Below are 19,930 nucleotides of genomic sequence, written 5' to 3' on the forward strand. Positions count from 1 at the left end.
ATTGGCCAACAAGCCTCGAAATAACAAATCAGTAGGGCAACCAGTTTAGAGCCCTTTTGGCCTTGGCTAGTTGGGAAGTTGAAAGAAGATCTGAAAGAGCATGAAGGCCTTTTTTGAGGGTGCTGACTGCCAAGGAATTCAGACATCCTGGCTGGTTGTAGCACAGGGACTGTCTGATTCAGAGAGTGTGGCCTTTGACATACTATTGTAGGCAAGGGGATGGTGATATTTACCTCATGTTCTTGTCTTAAAGGGCTGGAAAATTCCTCAACACAGTTCAGACTCGGAACAGGAAAAAGACTGTAAAGAGAAAGATGTAAAGGATAAGGATGGGAAAGAAAAAGATGCAAAAGAAAAGAAAGAAGGAAAAATGGAAAAAAAGAAGGAAATTGATGGAAGAACGAAGGAGGGGCGAGCGGAAAAGAAGGAGAAAAAGAAAGAAAAAGATGCCGAATCCAAAGAAAAGGAACCAAAACCGGAAAAATCCAAAGCGGAAAAGGAGGCAGAAAAACTAGCCAAGGCCGAAAAGGAGGCAAGAAAAGCTGCAAGGTTGGAGGAACGGAAACTCCATGCCCTAGAAAGTGCCAAGTATCGCCTGTTGACTTTGGAGAAGAATATTGAACGCCGCTACCTCAAGCCTCCGCTAAATAAAAGGTGAGTGAATTGTGAGATTTCTGTTGCACAGGTTTATATTTTACAGAAGGTATCTTCAGTAACAATTATGGCCTGCTGGAATCAATTTTCAAGTAATTAAAAAAAAAGATTATATTCCTATGGGACCTATGTACCTGCTCATCAAATTTTTTAACTCTTTGGGTGCTCAACTATATTGTTAAGTTAGAAAATGCCTCTATTGAAAGCAAATCACTTTTTGTACTGTTTTGAGACCTGGGGAAGGAGGGATAACTTTTTGTGCTCTGATGCAAAGGAAAGAGAATTGCCCTGACAACAGATAAGGTCATTTATCGATTTTAGAATTAAAGAATGAAAAACCTGCTGATTTATTCAAGTTTGCTGTGTGTTTGTCTGTTGCTGTTCTGTCCACTTTAACTTCGTGATGAATGTAGGGATAGGGGTGGGAAGGGGGGAGTTGTTCACTTGATTGAGTTAAAAAGAACTTTGGAGACAAAACAAATTTTGCAATTCCATAATCCTGTTTTGTCCTCTTTCATAAAGACTTAGGATGAAAAGGTAGGCGTGATTCATCAACATTTTTCGTCTGTTTTCTGTCCAGAACTTATGTTGTCTGCTTGTGCTGTAAATTTCAAATGTCGTCTTCAACATTTTACTTCAGACTTTAGATGTTTTCAATCCAATATGTGTTGTTTTTTCGTTAATGGTTACTGCCAGTGCGGTACCATTGTGGTACTGTTGAAATGAAGGGCCAGTTTCGTCAGCAATGCCGTCGCTATCAAAGGTTTCCACAGAGGCACCTGTGTTCGACCTGTGAGAGACAAAGAGGCAATTGACTGGGTTTCGTCCAACTCGGGTGTGATTGTTGTGGGGTTTATGTTCGTTTTTAATGCCAAATGTGACTGTGTTGAAAATAGAACCAGTTCTGTGGCTGCGGTAATATTGTGGTACTGCTGAAATGAAGGGCCAGTTTCGTCAGCAATGTCGCCGCTATCAAAGGTTTCCACAGAGGCACCTGTGTTCGACCTGTGAGAGACAAAGAGCCAATTGACTGGGGTTCGTCCAACTCGGGTGAGATTGTTGTGGGGTTTATGTTCGTTTTTAATGCCAAATGTGACTGTGTTGAAAATAGAACCAGTTCTGTGGCTCCTGTTAAAATTAGCGCCATGCAGTATCCAAAGAAAGATTAATTTCATACTATGTGTCTTTTTATTCTTTGCACTTCTCATTTCTCTATGCAATACGTTTTGGTGGGTTGCAATACATTTTCGTTAGTTGCTTAAGTCAGTTCCTCTGCTAAAAAGATCATTTTCATGTTTACATTCTCAATAAATGAAAAGACGGGATGGTTTCTATATGGTACAATAAGAGCCCAGTACAATTATCACCTCAGTGTGCACTGATATTACTACGTCGAGCTGGACTAGTGACCCAAAGATTCGATCATGTACAGTCTTTTCAATTTTCAGTTCTATGTCAGTGTCTCCAACTGTTTTATTTTGCTACACCAGCATGTTTTGGTGTTGTTAGTGAGTCTGTATGTTGTTGTCTTGTATCAAGATATGTAAACGTTCAATAACCTGCGATGTCAGCGATGTCACCAAAACCACTGTTGTCAAAACGAGACTAAGTTATAATCCATGATAAAAATGAAACATTGTAACCAAGATGTTTTGGAATGTAGAACCCCAACTTGTTCCTTTGAATCACATTAATCAGAATATTTCTCTTTCTTTAGTTTACAGCTCAACATTCCTGCCGTGGTGAGTCCGGACCCAAAGACGGGCAAACCAGAAAAAGAGGATGAAACCCAAGTGTCCCAGGGCCTCCTGACCTGGCGTCGGGCAGTTGAAACGGCTCATTCTGCGGCTCAGCTACACATGTGTTTGGTGCATCTCAATAATTGTATAGCGTGGGAGAAGTCTATAATGAAAGTGGTATGTATGTTTCTTTAGAGGTGTACTGTAAATTTATCATGAGCCATCACAACAATGAGATGACTGTCAAATTCTTCAGTACTGGTAATCACTTGACCCTTATCTAAAGCGGACTAAAATGAGCGCAACAAAAGTGGCAGTGATGCATCGCATGGTGTTGGAGAGCTTGACTGTTGATTGTTTTAAGGCCAGGTTGGGGGCAAAGATGGCATTTTAAATTCACATCATTTATTGTTTCAGATCTGTCAAATTTGTATGAAGGATGACAACGAAGCTCAGTTGTTACTGTGTGATGGTTGCGACAAGGGATATCATACATACTGTTTCAAGGTACATGAGAGATTTTGATGTGAAGAATCGCATGAGTGCCGAGGATAGAGCCTTTAGGTCAGGCCAATAACTCGCAACTGATGCCACACCGTAGTGGTGTGCAGGAAACACTCTACAGCTAAAGCTGAAGACATGTCAGAATATGTCAGTTGGCAGGTGTCGAATGAGGAGTTTGTTTTTCTTTGGACAAGTTTGAACTGATAGTTTCAATTGATTTCTTGCATCTTAATTTTCAGCCCAAAATGGACAACATCCCAGACGGAGAATGGTATTGTTTTGAGTGTGTCACCAAGGCAACGGGCTGTCCTCATTGTGTCGTCTGTGGGAAGAAGGGTGGACGTCTGGCTGAGTGTGATCACTGCCCGAGATGTTTTCATATCGACTGTCTCATTCCTCCTCTACCCAGGTAAGGACCAATCAATAATTTTATTTTTTAATTAAAGTGGTTGCACATCATTTACATCACCCACTCCAACTTCAACTTTGAGCGTAAATCACAGTCGTCTAATAACAACTTCGGTTTAACTGAACTGACAAACGGTTTTCTCCGTGTATACGCATGACAATTCCAGATATCAGATTCCTATATCTCTGAAATTTATTTGAGTTGAAGACTTAGTTGATCCTTATTTTATACCACAGGGTTCCGAGAAAATGGTCTTGCATCACCTGCGTAGCAACGAAGGGCAAAGCAAAGCGCCGTAGAAAGAGCACGGCAACGCCGAAAGACGCAAAGGAAAAGCCCGACACGCCCAAGGGAAAAGGTGCAAAGGATAAGGACAATAAGAAGGAGGAGAAGGAGACAGTTGCGATGGTAACGGACAATGGTGCTGCCGAGAAGGAGAAAAAGGACCGGGAACCAGTCAGTGCGCTCGATGAGAGTTCGGAAGATATGGGACCGTGCAAGTAAGCTCTGTTCTAACCAGCCTAATTTGCTGACTGACATGCGGGAAGGCCATTTTATTGATCATATGAAATTCACTTTAAATGTTTCTTGTTTAATATTTTAGGTCTATAAGGCCATTGTATTGATCATACGAAATTCACTTTAAACGTTTCTTTTCTTAACATTTTAGGTCGATAATGCCCGAGCTGCAAGCTCACGACAAAGCGTGGCCGTTCCTGAAGGCGGTCAACTCCAAACAGTTCCCCCAGTATAAGAAGATAATCCGCCGCCCCATGGACTTTGGTACCATGGAGAAAAAACTCAGGGATAATGTGTAAGTTTGAGATCTGATGCCCATTTGATTTGCAGGGGGTTTGCGATTGTGAATAAAACCCTACGCCGTTCGTTTCAGAGTGATCTGATGGCGGTGTGATTTGGGGTTTAGGAATTAAGACAGTCCTGGAGGTATTGGTTGTCTCATCAAACACCGCAGGGTTCCGTGAACAGAACAGAAAATAAGCTATTTTTGCGAAATGTTAAATCTTTAAAGCTTTCCGCTTTTGATTTTCTCCCTACAGATATAAATGTCAAGCAGACTTTGCAAACGACACGCGCCAAGTTTTCAATAATTGCGAGACGTTCAACGAAGATGATTCCGATGTCGGCATAGCCGGGCACACGATGAGGAAGTTCTTTGAACAGAAGTGGACCACTCTGCTCCAGGCTATGCCTAAGGTCAAAAAAGACAAAAATGATGCTGCAGAAAAAGAAATGGAGGATAAATAGGATGTTGGTCACAGAGAATTGAGAATTTGGACATTTTTATACATTCAGAAGTTAGCAAATTTGGCCATATTTTACTTTTTGTCAGTAAAAATACAAAAATGCAAGTTCAAGACTCAAGATTTTCTTTGTGTTATACTTTGGGATATCATAACATCGGATACTCACTGAGTTTCCCAGTTCACAATTTACAGCTGGCGTCCGTATAGAAATAACCTTGGAGATGATTTTGCTCTCAGAAACACTGCAGGCTGTTAGGTTGGCATGGTTTGACATGTGGTTCACGCCAGGCCTACTTGTTGTACCGGGTTGTCACACTAGTGTCATCTAGGGGAGCCACTGGTTTGAAATGTACATCATGGGACCATTGCCATGTATAAGTGGAACAGGTAAAAACAAATTCTGGCTAAAAGCCTGTTTCTTATCGGGCCAATGTCGCTTTAGGGGCTGCAGTTGCCATAATGGGCATTTGTAAAAAAGTTCCTATAATTTCGTATGATAATGATAAGAAAGATTGGAGCAGACAACTTCATAACGTCTACATTGAAATAAATGTGCTATTACCTCCATCTGCCAGTATAAAGAAAGCTTTTAATCCTGCATTTCTCAACCATGTGCTTGAAGACCGGCTCAATGCTGCCTTATCTTAACTGACGATTGCCTGGTTATATAAGGCAAGTTCTGTCAATCATTCTTGGCGCCATCTCCTTTAGTTGAGTCCATTTGACCATGGAGTAATAAATAATTATACATTACATACATATAAATTATTTATACCTCCATGATTTGACCTATGCCAATTTTAAGTTGCATATCCAAATAAAAATAGGCTTTTGGTATTAAAAGGAAAAGAAAACTGATGATTGCAATATTTTGGCCTGTAACAATTTACGCCTACATTGTACCAGTAAAAATTATTTGTTGTGCGATTAGTTGTTTTATATAAAACATATACAGACAGAGTTCCAAAACGATTCTGAGATATTCTGTGTCCGTGGCCCTACCCCGACAGGTTTTAAGATTTCCATTTTTGTGGTCGCGTTTTTATAGTTCAGACCTAGAGGATTATGGCTAGAAGAATATAATGTCCTTTTGGTAAAATGTTGTGAATATAGATTCCATGTAAATGAGGTAATTAATGAAACGGATATTCGTTTTCATTGCGATAATAATGTCATAAAAATGGTCATTTGAGAATTATGTTAAGTTACTCAAATTTTGTGGATTTTTTCTTTGAAGGAATGACTGAGGGTTTTTAGAATGTTGTTGGAAACTGAGTATTCTACTGAGAGAGTATTGTACTGTGTATAGAATGGTTTTGAAAAGTTACTTTGTAGGTAGAGGAATTATGAGGCAGAAAGTGCTAATTGGGATTAAAAATAATTAGTAATTAAATTTTTTAGGCAGAAGAACAACACATGGTTGTAAATTCCTTTCCTTAACTGACACTTTTTGCCTCCAATCCCTGTGGTTGTAGAAAACTGCATTGGTGAGGATATTTTTTCAAGCAAATAAATGTGGATCCGCTTGAATTGAAGATATGATATCACAAGATGTTGGTGATCAGCCAGAATGTACAGAAGTTAACCAGGGGGGCTCAATACCTAAAGCAGGGATTTGCAGTGGCCTTGGGAGGGATATCACCTTTTTTCTGTTAACCAATAGCACAAGTAACTTTCATAATATTTGTAACATTCGTTTAAAAGTCTTGCTTTTAAAAAATGGTGCTGAATGAGACATTAAACAATATGTCCTGTCATATCTTATTAGCAATAATCCTGAAATCATGGTTTTCGATAATTGGACTTTTGATAAATTACTGGTGGTGGCGCTGCAACGCTGGGACTTTTTCAAGGCATATTCACATTACGTATGCACAACAACCAACCAGTTGAAAACAGCACTAACTGATGTGGCAGGCAACTCAAACCATTACGGTTAGTCACTGTGTCTATGTCCTATTTTCGATATCCCGCAATAATTTTTTGTACCAGATTGGCAGCGCCTCCTGGTGCCAGTAGTGGGTTCAATGTGCCACCTTGCAATTCAATCAGATGATGTCCATTTGCTGCCTATATTCGTGTAGTATCCAGGATGTGAAAGCTTATCACTATTGCAACATCTTTAAGTTGAAGTTCCAGTTCTTTTTATGAAAACATTAGTCAACCGATTTCAGTTGTTGGATTTCATCCAACACCAGGCCTTCAAAACGTTGTATCGACCAAGGCCAATTAGGTGAGTGGGGCCAACAAAAAATGCTTTGGACATAGGCATATTTGGAACCAAAGCAGAGATGCACAGCGTTCCAACAATGTTCTGGTAAATTTGCAAAAGCCTTTGGATTTTAATGTCGTATTTCAAGGTCCTTGAATTATAAAACTGATTTGACAGATAATTAGCAAACCTGTTGAATGTCGCGAACCGGTATTCTGAATTAAAAGCCCGCTGTCCAATTGAAAATGGTCCTCGGCTCTTGTAATTGAATCATCATACATTACAATATATTATTCAATTTCTGCATTTAATCGACAAACATTTACACTTAGTTATTGTATCTTCAGCTGTGCATTTTTTAGATTTATATACAAAGCATTCTAGGAAATGCTAATATGTAGTTATTTAAGGGGCGCTGTATAATTAATTTATTGTTGTCTAATGTTGAATGGATTTTTAACGCCCAGAAACATGTAACCCCGCAATCAGAGCATTCCTTTGTTATTCCAAGCAAACTGAGCAGTTGTTGTGCAAGTGAAAAGAACAGTTGTTGTGCAGGTGCACAGAACAACTGTTGTGCAAGCATACAGAACAATTGTGGTAAGCATACAGATGATAGTCAGGCTATATAAAACGAATGTTGTGCAAGCTATAGAACAATTGTCATTCATGCATACAGAACAGTTGTTGTGGAAGCGTACAGAACAATTATTGCGCAGGCCTACAGAACAGTTGTGGTGCAGGCCTACAGAACAATTATTGCGCAGGCCTACAGAAGAGCTGTTGTGTAAGCCAACAGAGCAATGTTGTGCAAGCGTACAGAACAATTGTTGTGAATCTTGTTTTTTTGTGTAAGTGTAGATAGGATCTGTGTACATACTATTTCGGTAGTTATATTTTCTCCTGTAAATGTTGATGTCAAATAAAGGGTGCCCAAGTCAGTGAAACGTGCATTTTGCTTCTTTTAATTCTTTTTTTCTGTGAGGAAAACACATGCCTTGAATTAAATCCTATTCAGTCTGTAAATCCAGTGTTCTCCACAAGGCTATTTGTCAGGGTGGCCCACCCTGCCTTGGCAGCTTACCACCCCACCTTGGAAGAGCCACCCTACCTTGCTCTAGAACTTTGTAGAGGGTTCCTATAGGGCCACCGTACCTCAAATTGCTGGCCACCCTACCTTGTGTTGCACACTGGTAAAACGTCATGAAAATCAAGGGTATCAGTACTATCACCCTACCTTGAGAAAACCCTGTGGAGAACACTGAAATCGTATACCAAGAAGATTGAAGCAAGGCTGGATTAATCTGATCAGGGCAGGTTTATGTGTCCTGGTGTTTATATGACTACAATTTTTGGCCAAATCAAATGGATTCCATGAGTCCTGTGTTCCATGTGTCCAAGTTGTGTGGGAAAGTTAGGTTGATTCATGCCAATATTTCAATTGGCTACTTTGTTACAACCTGGTCCTAACCCTAAGGCAACCTTCCCCTACAAATGAGGACACCTAGAATCTGGGACACATATAACCTGGGGTACATAAAACGCTTTTGATTCGGGGAAACATTGAACCAATGATGCATGGGGATACCCTGGCTTTATCAGTGCCTGGTATCTGCAACAAAGAAGCATTTGACCCTGGGCTTAAACCGCGAGATGCGGAATGCGAAATCGCGAGATACCAACCTCGGTGAGAGTACCATGCGCCACAGGAGGTATTACAAATATTGAACCTGAAAAGGCGAACATTCATGAGACCGAGGGCGGCTGTAAATTGTTTTGATTGGCATATTGAAATAGACTCTGCTGAATCAATTGTTTTGACCAGTAAATCAGGCTTTAAACCGATAACGAATAAAGAAAAATGAAAAAAAGCCTCGTCATCTTTTTAAATCTCTCGGACGGTAAACCGGATTAATCATTCCCATGGTCTAAACTGCTGTTAGGTTGTGACAATATCTATACTTACAACACATCTGACATGAAGTCTTCACAGTCATCCAACAATCACATGAAGTCCTCAAGTCAAAGGGAGTACAAAGCTTTTCCAATTCCTGTTAACGAAATGTCTGGCCAAAGGGCACATTAATAACACTTTAGTAGATGTCCTTAAAAAATATGCTTGGTCCAACGCCCACAGAATTCAAACCGTTCAAACCGGTTTGAATTCCGCGGGCTTTTGACCATGCCCGTTTGAATTCCGCGGGCTTTTGACCGAGCCTATCTTTTAGTCACATAAGCCAAGAAAACCAAAACGTAAAAAGGCGTGAGAAGAGATTGATTAAGATGCTTCAGATGATAGTTTAATGTACAATAACTAGGCCTATCCGGGGGGTTTAATTAATAAATAAATTCAACAAACCAGCAATTGTTCATTTTATCCGTAGAGTGGTGACGTCACTTCCTTTCATGCGGCGTGGTGAAATTTTAGCAAAATGTCGCATTACAACTTCAAGAAAATAACCGTCGTACCGACGGCAAAGGTGACTTATTACAAAATAAACCAAAAATAGTTAAATACAATGTTATTTCTTTTAACCAGCAACTTTTCGCTGGGTTAGTATGCGTTGTTCGAGCGAAAAATATGCCCTGAAAATTCTTCCGTCTGCTTCCAAATCTCAAAAAATCTCCTATATGCCAATGTATGCTGTGCCTGAATGCACTGCGCTGTGTGTATGTATCCATATCCTGTACAACTTCACTGTCAAGATGCAAATATGTTTGTTGTTACCCGCTGGTCAACTTTTGGATCTGGTCTATTGTACCAGCCAGTCAAGGTGGCCATTCCTTTGTTTCAGAGCCAAAACAAATAAAGTAAACATAAAATAGGTGGAATTGCGCAACACCAAGATCAATGAATATGACTGAAAGTTGGCCTGGAAGTTGCGGTGGTAGGCCCTACATTATCGAGCACCGCACTGTATTTTCTTTGAAAGCGATATGCTAAACAGGTCATATCCGATCCGCACGAGACTATACTCAAAACGTACCGCCGTAACTTCCGGGCAAACTTCTTAAGGGGTCTATAGGCAGGAGCACTGCCGAGTAGAGGGGCTAATTAGGCCATCTTCAGGTGACTGATAGGCCACTCAGTCATAGATGATTTTTTCTTCAAATACAAGCTTGCCCTAGCAATGACCCTTATTCACGCATGATTGATAAGATTTTGGCAGAGAAAAATCTACAACTGCCTCTTCCCCTTAAGTTGTCCTATTCTGTTGCAATTGGGCATTGGCCCTTGCATTGTTTTAATCATCCACTTCTTTTCAGGACTTTGTGGATATAGTCCTTTCCAAGACCCAGAGAAAAACTCCGACAGTTATCCACAAGAATTACCAGATTGGGCGGATACGACAGTTTTATTTGAGGAAGATCAAGTATACCCAACAAAATTTCCATGATAAACTCACACAAATTTTGACAGATTTCCCAAAATTGGAGGTGAGTCAAGTTCAAGCAATATCTTTGGGGGTCGCCCCATACAGCCTCATGAATCCCGAAATTACTTAATTTAATTAGTTCCACATAAAAGTGGTATTTTCTTTTGAAGTTTGGAATGCATAAAAAAAATATTGAGGGCTTTCCAACTATAATAATTGCCCGTTGGGGCACCAAGTCGAACCAGAGGGCACCAGAAAACCAGGCTGCTGCCCCAAGCGTGGACTTGTCGGAGCCAGCAACAGATTTTCGTATATTTTCAACTTCAGTCCAACTCTAACTAAGTTGTGAATTTTGTAAAATTTACTTCAGGATATCCATCCATTCTATGCGGACCTGATGAATGTTCTCTACGACAGAGATCACTACAAGCTTGCTCTTGGACAACTCAACACAGCTCTCCATCTGATTGACAAGTAAGTCCTTTGGTGTTTATCTCCAAGTCGGATCATTATTTCCCCACGCAATATTTCGCGAAGGTTTTTTTTGTAGGCTGCGAGAACGTTACTCGTAGTTTACTCATGTTGTGATGGTAACGCTTAACAGATCATCCTTAACCTGGTGTTTGTTTGTAAATCGGTCTTGTGAGGACAAAGACACAACCAGAATGCAGGATGCTTCTATCTAATGCAACATTTTTAATTTCAGTGTGGCAAAAGATTACGTAAGACTGATGAAATATGCGGACTCCTTGTACAGATGCAAACAGCTAAAGAAGGCAGCACTAGGAAGGTAGGTGGATAAAAATTGAATCAAACACTTGGGCTGAAATCGACTTGTGCCATTCTCTCTTCTCAGTGGCAATATGCACAGCAGACTTTCTGGGCTTTGAAACCCAGTGGAAAAAGTGATTGACGACTACTACTTGAGTTCAAATTAGGAAGTACAGGGTGTGCCAAAAATCATTCAATTGAAAGTAAAACAGGTGGATTAGAATCAAGTACTTTTTTCAAAGAGTGCTGACAACAAATATATTTCTTTCTTTATCAACCAATGATATTTATGAGAAATGATTTCTTCAGGATGTGTACAATTATGAAACGTCAAGGCCAGAGTTTATCATATTTGGAACAAGTCCGCCAGCATTTATCCAGATTGCCGTCTATCGATCCTAATACGAGGACCCTTCTTATATGTGGCTTCCCTAATGTTGGAAAGTCAAGTTTTATAAATAAGGTGAGGTTCATAAACTGTCCAATACCAGTAGCAGATTCCTCAGGTCTGCCAACCATTGTTTGTCTGCCTAAGTATCTACCAGGCTAGGCTTAAAGTGGGTCATGGTGAGGGGGGGGGGGGTAAATCATGCTGTTGACTCAAAGCTACAATAGAAGTGTCTCTGAAGAAATATTGTTGTTTTTTTGTTTGCATGAGCTTTGTTCCTTTATGAAAAACGAATGATGTCTCTAATTGCAGATCACCAGAGCTGATGTTGAAGTCCAGCCCTATGCCTTTACAACTAAATCACTATTTGTGGGTCATATGGATTACAAGTACCTCCGATGGCAGGTAAGAGTTGTTGAAATATGCCGTGTTCACCAACATTTTTTTACCTATATGTCATTAATGACTGGCTCCAAAATGCCCTCCAAAATTTAACATCACAAATCATGAAGTCGTTAAATTTTTTGCATCATAACATTCCCCGTCTTCTCTTTGTTGCAGGTGGTCGACACTCCTGGGATTCTTGACCATAGTCTTGAAGAACGTAACACCATTGAAATGCAGGCCATCACAGCCTTGGCACATTTACGAGCAGCGATCTTGTACGTTATGGATGTCTCGGAACAATGCGGTAATACCCTGGAACAGCAGTTTGCCTTATTTGAAAATATCCGGCCGTTATTCGCCAATAAACCTCTGATCGTTGTCGCGAATAAAGTAGATGTGAAACGCATCGATGAATTGGAACCAGAACGACAGGTTAGTTAAGCAAATCTATTCCATCATAATCTTCTTAGTCATCATCATGTCCAGTAGCAGTTGAAGTGACCTTCGATGAAACGGAACATGTTTTCAGCAAGTATCTGTTCAGGCTCGTGTCCACTGTTCAGGCTCGTGTTCAGGCAGAGCCCCATGCTCATGAGAAATTGTTGTAATGATGTATTTCATTTCAATGACAAATTTCGTGGGCAAGGTAGCAGACAATGCTAGCACTGCTTTACCAATTACCACAACAAACTGTCAATCTTCTGTTTTCAGAAAATGTTCGCCGACCTCCAGGAAGAAGGTATCCAGGTGATCGAGATGAGCACAATGACAGAGGAAGGAGTCATCAACGTCAAAACAGAGGCCTGTGATCGTTTACTCGTCCAGAGAGTCGATGTGAAGATGAAGGGACGAAAGGTTGGCAACGTGTTGAACCGGCTGCATGTGGCGACGCCTACGGCTAGAGATCAGAAGGTAGGAATGCGCAGTGCTTGGTATAAGAGGTGGAGAGCATGACATTAAAATTTGAGCGGCTCCTGCTGTAAGATTTTCAGACTCGGAGGTGGCCGGTGTTGGTACTTGAGTTCAGAGTGGCCTTCTGTATCGTCATATGATAAACACTCAGGCTTGCAAATCCTACGAGAGTTCAACGAACAACCTTCTGATCATGTGCTGGTCTCGTTCATTATAGGCCCCAGATCCCGTCTGGGGACTATATTGAGATCACTGGAATTCTCGAAACTGTTATTTTTTTCCACCAACACATTTATTGCGGTAGTCCAGCAAAACGGCTAAATAAACCAGAAATCAATCACCCTTACACCACCAAACCCAATTCCATCTATGGACTATCGCAAAAGTATTTTAAAAATCCTGAGTATTTCGATACTTTTGAAGCATTTTTTGCTGAGATTCGTCTGATCGTCTTCTCCCAACATGCCGAAGCCGCGATTCAATCTGACATGCGCTGTGACCTGCGCAGAGGCGAGACGCTGAGACATTAGCATAAGCTCCGCCCCGTCATAATGACGTCATTATTCTCAGGAGTTGGTCGAGCGATGGGACGATGGAGGTATTATAAAGAAACCCAATTCGATTCATGGACTATCGCAAAACGATTTTTCAAAACTCAGAATATTTCGATGCTTTAGATGCGTTTTTATGACTCCAGCTCCTCCCTCTCTGGGAGCTGGAGTCAGTATTGTTTTCGCTCAGGTTTCTCGTCCAATCACGTGACCTCTCCAACACTCGATAATGCACTCTTTTCGTCCACGTTTTAGGCCAATCTTCGGCATGAACATGAAATCTAATAAGCGCAGTACTTAAATCAGATGTTTCTCCCGCCTTGAAAACATTCCTGGGTAAAATCCATTGAGATTAGCCGAGTTAATCTACTTTTTCCGTGATTAAAATCTCTGCCCCTGAATTCTATAAATAGAAACCTTTAACATCGCGGCAGTGTGGTTCCCATTGTGCGCCCTCCCACTTCACACCATGTCTGGAAGTTTTACGGAGAGGGAGGGCGTGCGGTAAGAAGAATGGCCAAAATGACGTCACGTTTTCCTGGCAATGCCTCTTGCCGGACCAGTCAAGCATTGGGAAAGCATCTTTAATTCAGACAACGTTAAAACTAAAGTAAAAGCAGATTTCACCACTAACCAGTCAAATCGGAATACGACGGCGCAAAATGTTCTCGCTTTCTACTCTGTTGACATGACGACTACCTGGGGACTATCAAATTTGCTACCAGCAAATTTCGGAATTCTAGTTAGATTTTGTTTTTTGACAGCCTCGCCCACCGTGTATCCCAGAGGCGGTCCAGCAGAAACGTGATGCAATGGAGGTCGACAAACCCAAAAAGAGGCTGGAGCGACACATCGAGGAGGAGATGGGGGATGACTATGTCTTGGATCTGCAGAAGGGATGGGACCTCGCGAACCCAGAGGAGAAATATGATGTCATACCAGAGATATGGCAGGGTCATAACATTGCAGATTTCATAGATCCTGAGATTGAGAAGGTTTGTGGAGTTGTTATCATTTTTAGCTCACCTCTTAGCAGAGGTGAGCTTATCCCATACCGTGGCGTCCGTCGTCCGTCGTCGTCGTCGTCGTCCGTCGTCCGTTAGCAGGGCACGTTTCGTAACTGTTAGAGCTATTGAGTTGAAACTTGGTACACATGTACCCTTATGTAATGACACTTGGGAGACCAAGTTTCGGTCCGATTCGTTTCATGGTTTGGCCACCAGGGGGCCAAACGTTAAAAGTGAAAATATGCAATATCTCCCTTAATAGTAGTCGGGAAATTTTGAAAAAAATATGGTAGGTACTTCTAGCAAAGGTTCATCATATATCCTCCGGGTTTTTGATTTGACCTCCTTTTCAAGGTCACAGAGGTCAAATGGTGTAAATTGGCCGTTAGGATGTGACGATGGCACGTTTCTAAACTGCAATGACTATTGATACCAAATTTGGTACACATTTACCCCTTAGTCAGCTGATCTCAGGGACCGAAGTTTGGTCCAATATGATTCACCACTTGACCACCAGGGGGCAAAATCCAAAAGCCTTAAAAATGTGATTATTCCTTAACTTCTTGCCCGATTGCCACCAATTTGATATCATGGGTACATCTAACCACCATACAGTATATGTCACACAGGTTTTTAATTTGACCTTCTTGTCAAGGTCACAGAGGTCATATGGCGTAAATTCGCCGTCAGGCCGTAACTATGGCACGTTTCTTCACTGCAATGACTATTGATCACAAATTAAGTACACATGTACCCCTTGGTCAGGTGATCTCAGGTATCGAAGTTTGGTGCGATCTGATTTGCCGTTTGGCCTCCAGGGAGGGGGCCAAATCCTAAATTCTTCAAAATGCCATTATTCCTAGTAATGACTTGCCCGATTGGCACCAATTTTATATCATAGGTACATCTAATTCTAACAACCATTCAATGTGTCACCCGGGTCTTCTTTGATTTGACCTACTTTTCAAGGTCACAGAGGTCGAATGTACTGTATTGGCCATTTTGGGGAAATTGTAATTGCTTGGACCTACATCAAACCTAACACTACATGACACAAGACCATGCTCTTTATCCATCTTTCCTCCAAATGAGGTGAGCACAATGGCCCTGGCCATTTCATTCATTTTGGGATATCTGGCTATTGAATGAATTAATCGGTATCATAACTCTTGTGTTGGGCTGCTGAGGGTGTGCAGTGCAAAGTTTCAAGTACCATCTTATGATAACTGTACTTGCATGGTCTTATTTCGTCAGAAAATCGTCAAAAAGGTGCACATCGGTTCTTTTCTTTGTAGAAATTGGAAGAATTGGAAAAAGAAGAAGGATTACGAGAACAGGCCGGATACTATGATTCCGATGAGTCTGAAGAAGATGAAGAAATGAAGGAGGTCAGGAAAACTGCAAAAGTGTAAGTGAAGATATTAAAATGTCTAATGGTTGAGGTGTGGGTCTTGCATTCCAAACATCGTTGGCTCCATACAAATCTCTGGCAAAACGATTGATCGCCTAACCGAAGGACACATTGCATGCTCAATCACCCTGATGCAGCTGGCAGTTCGTATTTCCGCAAGTCTGATATTGACTTCTCTCAAATCGCAGTCTAATGTTCCCTTCTGTTAAAGTGGGTGCAAAGCTGGTCTCTGTTTACAAGTTTCTTTATCTTGGTTTCAGAATCCGAACAAAACGAAAGCTGCGCGTCCTGCAATCCAAAGAGAAGAGACGGACCCAAGGACCCAGGTTGCCCCGAACAGCCAAAAAGGTGGAGCGTAATGCCATCACAACCGAGATGGGAGCAATGGGAGTCGATATTGAACATCCTGATGAGGTATGAATGAATAACAGACTTCTTCTCCATCCAACAGAGCATTTCACTCCTTGGGCAAGATCCTTGACTACGTGATTGCCTTGTCTTTTGATTGATAGTGAAAAACATTCCAATCAGGGAGTAGATATGAAACTTAGTGTGGGCAAAACTTCTCAGCTAAAACAGAATTACCGGATTGTATGACACATAAGAATCATAAACTTTAAACCACATAACATTCTCTACTAGTATTTTTTGCAATTTGGTAGGCCAATGCCAACATCACATTCGCTGGAATTTCTGTAGTCCATTTATAATCTTCTGTTGCTCCTCTTCTTCAGGCAAACTTCTCAAAGTCACGAGGTCGAAGTGGTAGTCGCAAGCCACTGAAACGAAAGTCGGAGAGATCAGAATCACGGGCGAGGAGTTCATCAAGAACACCAAGAGACAAATCGGGAGTCCGGGACGAACCAGTAAGTGTTTGTGATGTGCACTTTTCCTGTCATGTGAGATGGCGATGTGAGCAGCAGTCTGCTCTAATGTTGTGTGTCCATAGACTGTTTCCTTGTGTACTTGTGGCATTGTTTCCATTTCATGTTCCCTGGTACGACCAGTGGGATCATCCAATAAGCCAAACAAAGATTCTCATGTTGTGTGCGGGCGTCACAAGGTCAGAAGTAGTCTTGGAAGATATGCACTGCAGTCTGCACTGCTGCTTGGCTCACTGCAGTGAATATACATGGTACAGTGTTCTGAAAATCTTGTCTAACAAGTTTCAGACAGCTTCCGCTGCCCTGTGTTATTTGAGAGTCGATCATTTCCATTCCTCATCACTCCTTCTCCCTTCCAGATGGCGAAGAAAGTGCGTAAGCTCCACAAGCTCGGACAGCGGCAGATGAACCGTTATGCAAGAGCCGGTGAGGCAGATCGACACATTGCAGAAAAGAAGCCGAAACATCTGTTCTCAGGAAAACGGGGTTTGGGCAAGACAGATCGGCGATAGTGACATTGTTTGTTGTTAACTGACTGGACTTGAAGGTTCTCCTGTGCTCCTTGCAATTTGCATTGGAACCATGGAACATCTTTGTCTTACTATAAGGGAAAGACACTTTTATCCATGGGGAAAATTATATTAATGGTTTATTTAATAACGCTGTATAAGGTACATTGGGAATGAAAAGAAACTGCACAAAAAAACTGTAAAATATGATAAAATAAGAAAAAGCTATTTGATCATCACGCCAAATTTTCTTTCTTGACATTCTTGACAATGTAGAGAAGTTGCTACCGTTTTTCACTGTGTGAAATTGGAAATTGGTGATCTTGGAGGGGAGTGATTCATACTGGTGATAAACTTGAAAATTCTTTCGTTGTATTCAGTTACTGCACCTACATTTTATCAAAGGGTACAAGGAAGGCCGTCTTTGTGAAGCCTCCTGGAATAGGGATAGCGGTACCCCACCAGGTTCCCAGTGCTTCGTGAGCTTATCCCAACATTCTGGTTGTGACATTGTCCTCAAAAGACCAATTTGAATTATAATAATCAAGCACAGTCGATTCTCTTTCCTTGCAAAACAGCAATGATGAGGACAATTCCTTATGTCTCTACATCGGAAGCTCTCCATAACAACAAACGTCGCTGTGCTTGGCTCGGCCTATTGTTGAAAGAAGACAAAATACCTTTGAACAATTTGACAGCCCATAAAATTCTTTCACTAACCTTTCATTTCCTCGAGACAGCAGTGCGACTTACCACCTGAAAATTCTGGTATTTCCAGAAAGCGATTCCTCTTCCTTGGCTTAGTCGCTCCCTTGGCTGGGGACCTCCTTCATCTGGGCAAAGCTTCCTCAGCAACTGTCCTTTCAGGCAACACCACTGTTGGTTGTTTCATTGCTGAAATCAAGAAGACAGAATAATGTACATGTACATTGACAATGGCTAATCTTGTTACATCCCTGACTTCTTCCAACTTCTCCCGAGGCTCATTGCTGACTGAAGAGTGAAGACACCTTTACCAACTGCAGTGAGCCAGGGGTGAATACTGGAGACAGAAAAAGAGGGGTAATGCAGGGTGGATCCACGCCTGTAAGCCTTGAGGATTAGATGAATATAAAAGCCTAGCAAGGAGTCTGGGGTCTCCTGGACTTTCCTGTTCCTGACATTTGGTAATAATGACCATCAAGGTTGTTCAGGGCTGTTAAATATTCACTTATGCCACTGCCGCTGCAGTATATTTTTAGTGAACACTGCCCCATCCCCCTTTAACACTCATAATGGCATCATCATCATTCATTCAAGAGGCACCAGCAGTGTCAATCTGAAAGAGGACAGACCAGGGCAATAATTTATTTATTTTCAGAGGGTGCCACACCTAAAGATTGCTGGAAAACAAGAGAAATACGGAGTTTAACTAGGCCCATTACCATTGTGTTCTGCAAATTCCCACACTGTTTACTGAGCAATTCAACATCTTCGAGGATAGGAGATAGACCATTTCATGACAGCCATCTTTGCCCTCCAATGATGTACATGATGGCCGAGAAAAACGAAGAGGGGGAGAAGCTTCCGTATCGTTGTAAATGGTCGAATTCAAGCTGAAAAAAAAGAAGGACTTACATTGAAGAATAACAAATTCTATTTACTACTTTTCTTAGTTTCGAGCTGTCAAACTGAAAACATCGATGAAATCATCATGACAGTGCGAAGCATTGCGTGCAACAATGTATTCTTCTATCATAGACGCAGCGTCCGCTGCAGTTTCCGGAATTGAAAATCTGATTCCACGCACTCATGTCATAATTAATATCACAATATTCTGTTCTACAGTTGTAGAATTGCTCATAGAACCTACAAATCATTATAATTTGTGCTTATTCACTGGGATGATGAAGGATTAGATCGGTGTTTCATGACAGACCATTCGTCTTCTCTGAGCATTGCAAACTTTTGCGCTAACTTCGCCGACTGAAAAAATAGTGCACATGTTGACTTAAATCAATTACAAAATCGTTTACGATCACGAGATCATGAAGAAGAAATTGGACATAGAATGTATGTTACTTACCCCACGAAAACTGTGTTTAAGGACAAAAAATGCACGAAATTTCAGAACTTTGCGAAATGTCTGTCTTCGCGCCGAAATTTGCCCAAATATGCCTTTGGGCGGGTCTAGGATCAAATCCTCGTATCCTCAAAAAGCTGTTTTTTGCTTCACAAACCCAATGATTGGTCCTAAAATTGACCAGAAAATGAAATAATACAGCTGTTGTCATGAAAACTGCATTGACACCATCTTTTTGGTTTTGTGAGCTTTTTAAAATTTGCATCTTCCACCTGCCCGCCCCCAACCCATTGGGCGGGTTCATTCTCTCCGTCGTCGGCAAATGGGAAAGCTGTGAAAACAGCCAAGAGCCGTTGCAGCTATATGCTTGCGTGTCGGGATTACAAAATATGAGCTCATCTTCTTCGTCTTGTGATGGCTTCTAATACTGGGAGGTGACAGCAGACAGTAGAAGCATTCGCATTCTGAGGGGCAGAAAATGTTCAAAGAGAACCTAAAATGTTGGGAGGTGAGAGAGGACGACAGAAGATATTGGACGATGGGTTGAGATGTCGGGAGGTGGTAGAAGACAGTAGAGGACAATCACAGGCTACATAAGACGTTTTGTAATGGCTTGAGGTGTGCGAGAACGAATGGGCATTTTTATTCGGTGGCGACAGAAGATGTTTGTGACTTCAGCTGTTGGGGGGGGGGGGGGGGGGGGGCGACAGACGACAATTAGAGGTGCCGCAAAGATGTAGGGAGGAGACAGAAGCTGGTAAAAGATATTTCAAAGGCTACAGACGACGTTTGGTGATGGTTTGAGCTGTTGGGAGATGACAGAAGACAGTAAAGAACATTCGCGGGAGACCGAAGACGATCGAGGACATTCGCACTTAGAGGCGACAG

General features: G+C 41.5%; 2 protein-coding genes across 15 annotated transcripts in view; both read left to right on the forward strand.

Annotated features, from left to right (window-relative positions):
- Window positions 1-7,730, forward strand: part of LOC135498472 (bromodomain adjacent to zinc finger domain protein 2B-like) — a 48,220-nt gene extending 40,490 nt beyond the window's left edge. For 13 of the 14 annotated variants that reach the window (XM_064788760.1, XM_064788755.1, XM_064788761.1 and 10 more), the window contains 8 exons: window positions 254-654; window positions 1,177-1,191; window positions 2,372-2,570; window positions 2,811-2,900; window positions 3,137-3,306; window positions 3,543-3,806; window positions 3,977-4,120; window positions 4,365-7,730. In XM_064788760.1, the coding sequence (XP_064644830.1) occupies window positions 254-654; window positions 1,177-1,191; window positions 2,372-2,570; window positions 2,811-2,900; window positions 3,137-3,306; window positions 3,543-3,806; window positions 3,977-4,120; window positions 4,365-4,572 (1,491 nt within the window). In that variant the 3' untranslated portion in view covers window positions 4,573-7,730. The remainder of the gene's footprint in view (window positions 1-253; window positions 655-1,176; window positions 1,192-2,371; window positions 2,571-2,810; window positions 2,901-3,136; window positions 3,307-3,542; window positions 3,807-3,976; window positions 4,121-4,364) is intronic. The other variant, XM_064788757.1, reaches the window with a different exon arrangement.
- A 1,450-nt stretch (window positions 7,731-9,180) lies between these two features.
- On the forward strand, window positions 9,181-17,226 carry LOC135497999 (GTP-binding protein 4-like). The gene is made up of 13 exons (XM_064788106.1): window positions 9,181-9,263; window positions 10,051-10,221; window positions 10,531-10,634; window positions 10,867-10,950; window positions 11,241-11,394; window positions 11,632-11,724; window positions 11,881-12,138; window positions 12,418-12,618; window positions 13,934-14,164; window positions 15,472-15,584; window positions 15,848-16,001; window positions 16,322-16,453; window positions 16,831-17,226. Exons 1-13 carry the CDS (start codon window positions 9,216-9,218, stop codon window positions 16,981-16,983), a joined length of 1,896 nt encoding a protein of 631 aa, XP_064644176.1. The 5' UTR covers window positions 9,181-9,215; the 3' UTR covers window positions 16,984-17,226.
- The last annotated feature ends 2,704 nt before the right edge of the window (window positions 17,227-19,930 follow it).

The sequence above is a fragment of the Lineus longissimus genome, chromosome 13, assembly GCF_910592395.1.
Source record: "Lineus longissimus chromosome 13, tnLinLong1.2, whole genome shotgun sequence".
In the NCBI taxonomy this organism is placed as follows: domain Eukaryota; kingdom Metazoa; phylum Nemertea; class Pilidiophora; order Heteronemertea; family Lineidae; genus Lineus; species Lineus longissimus.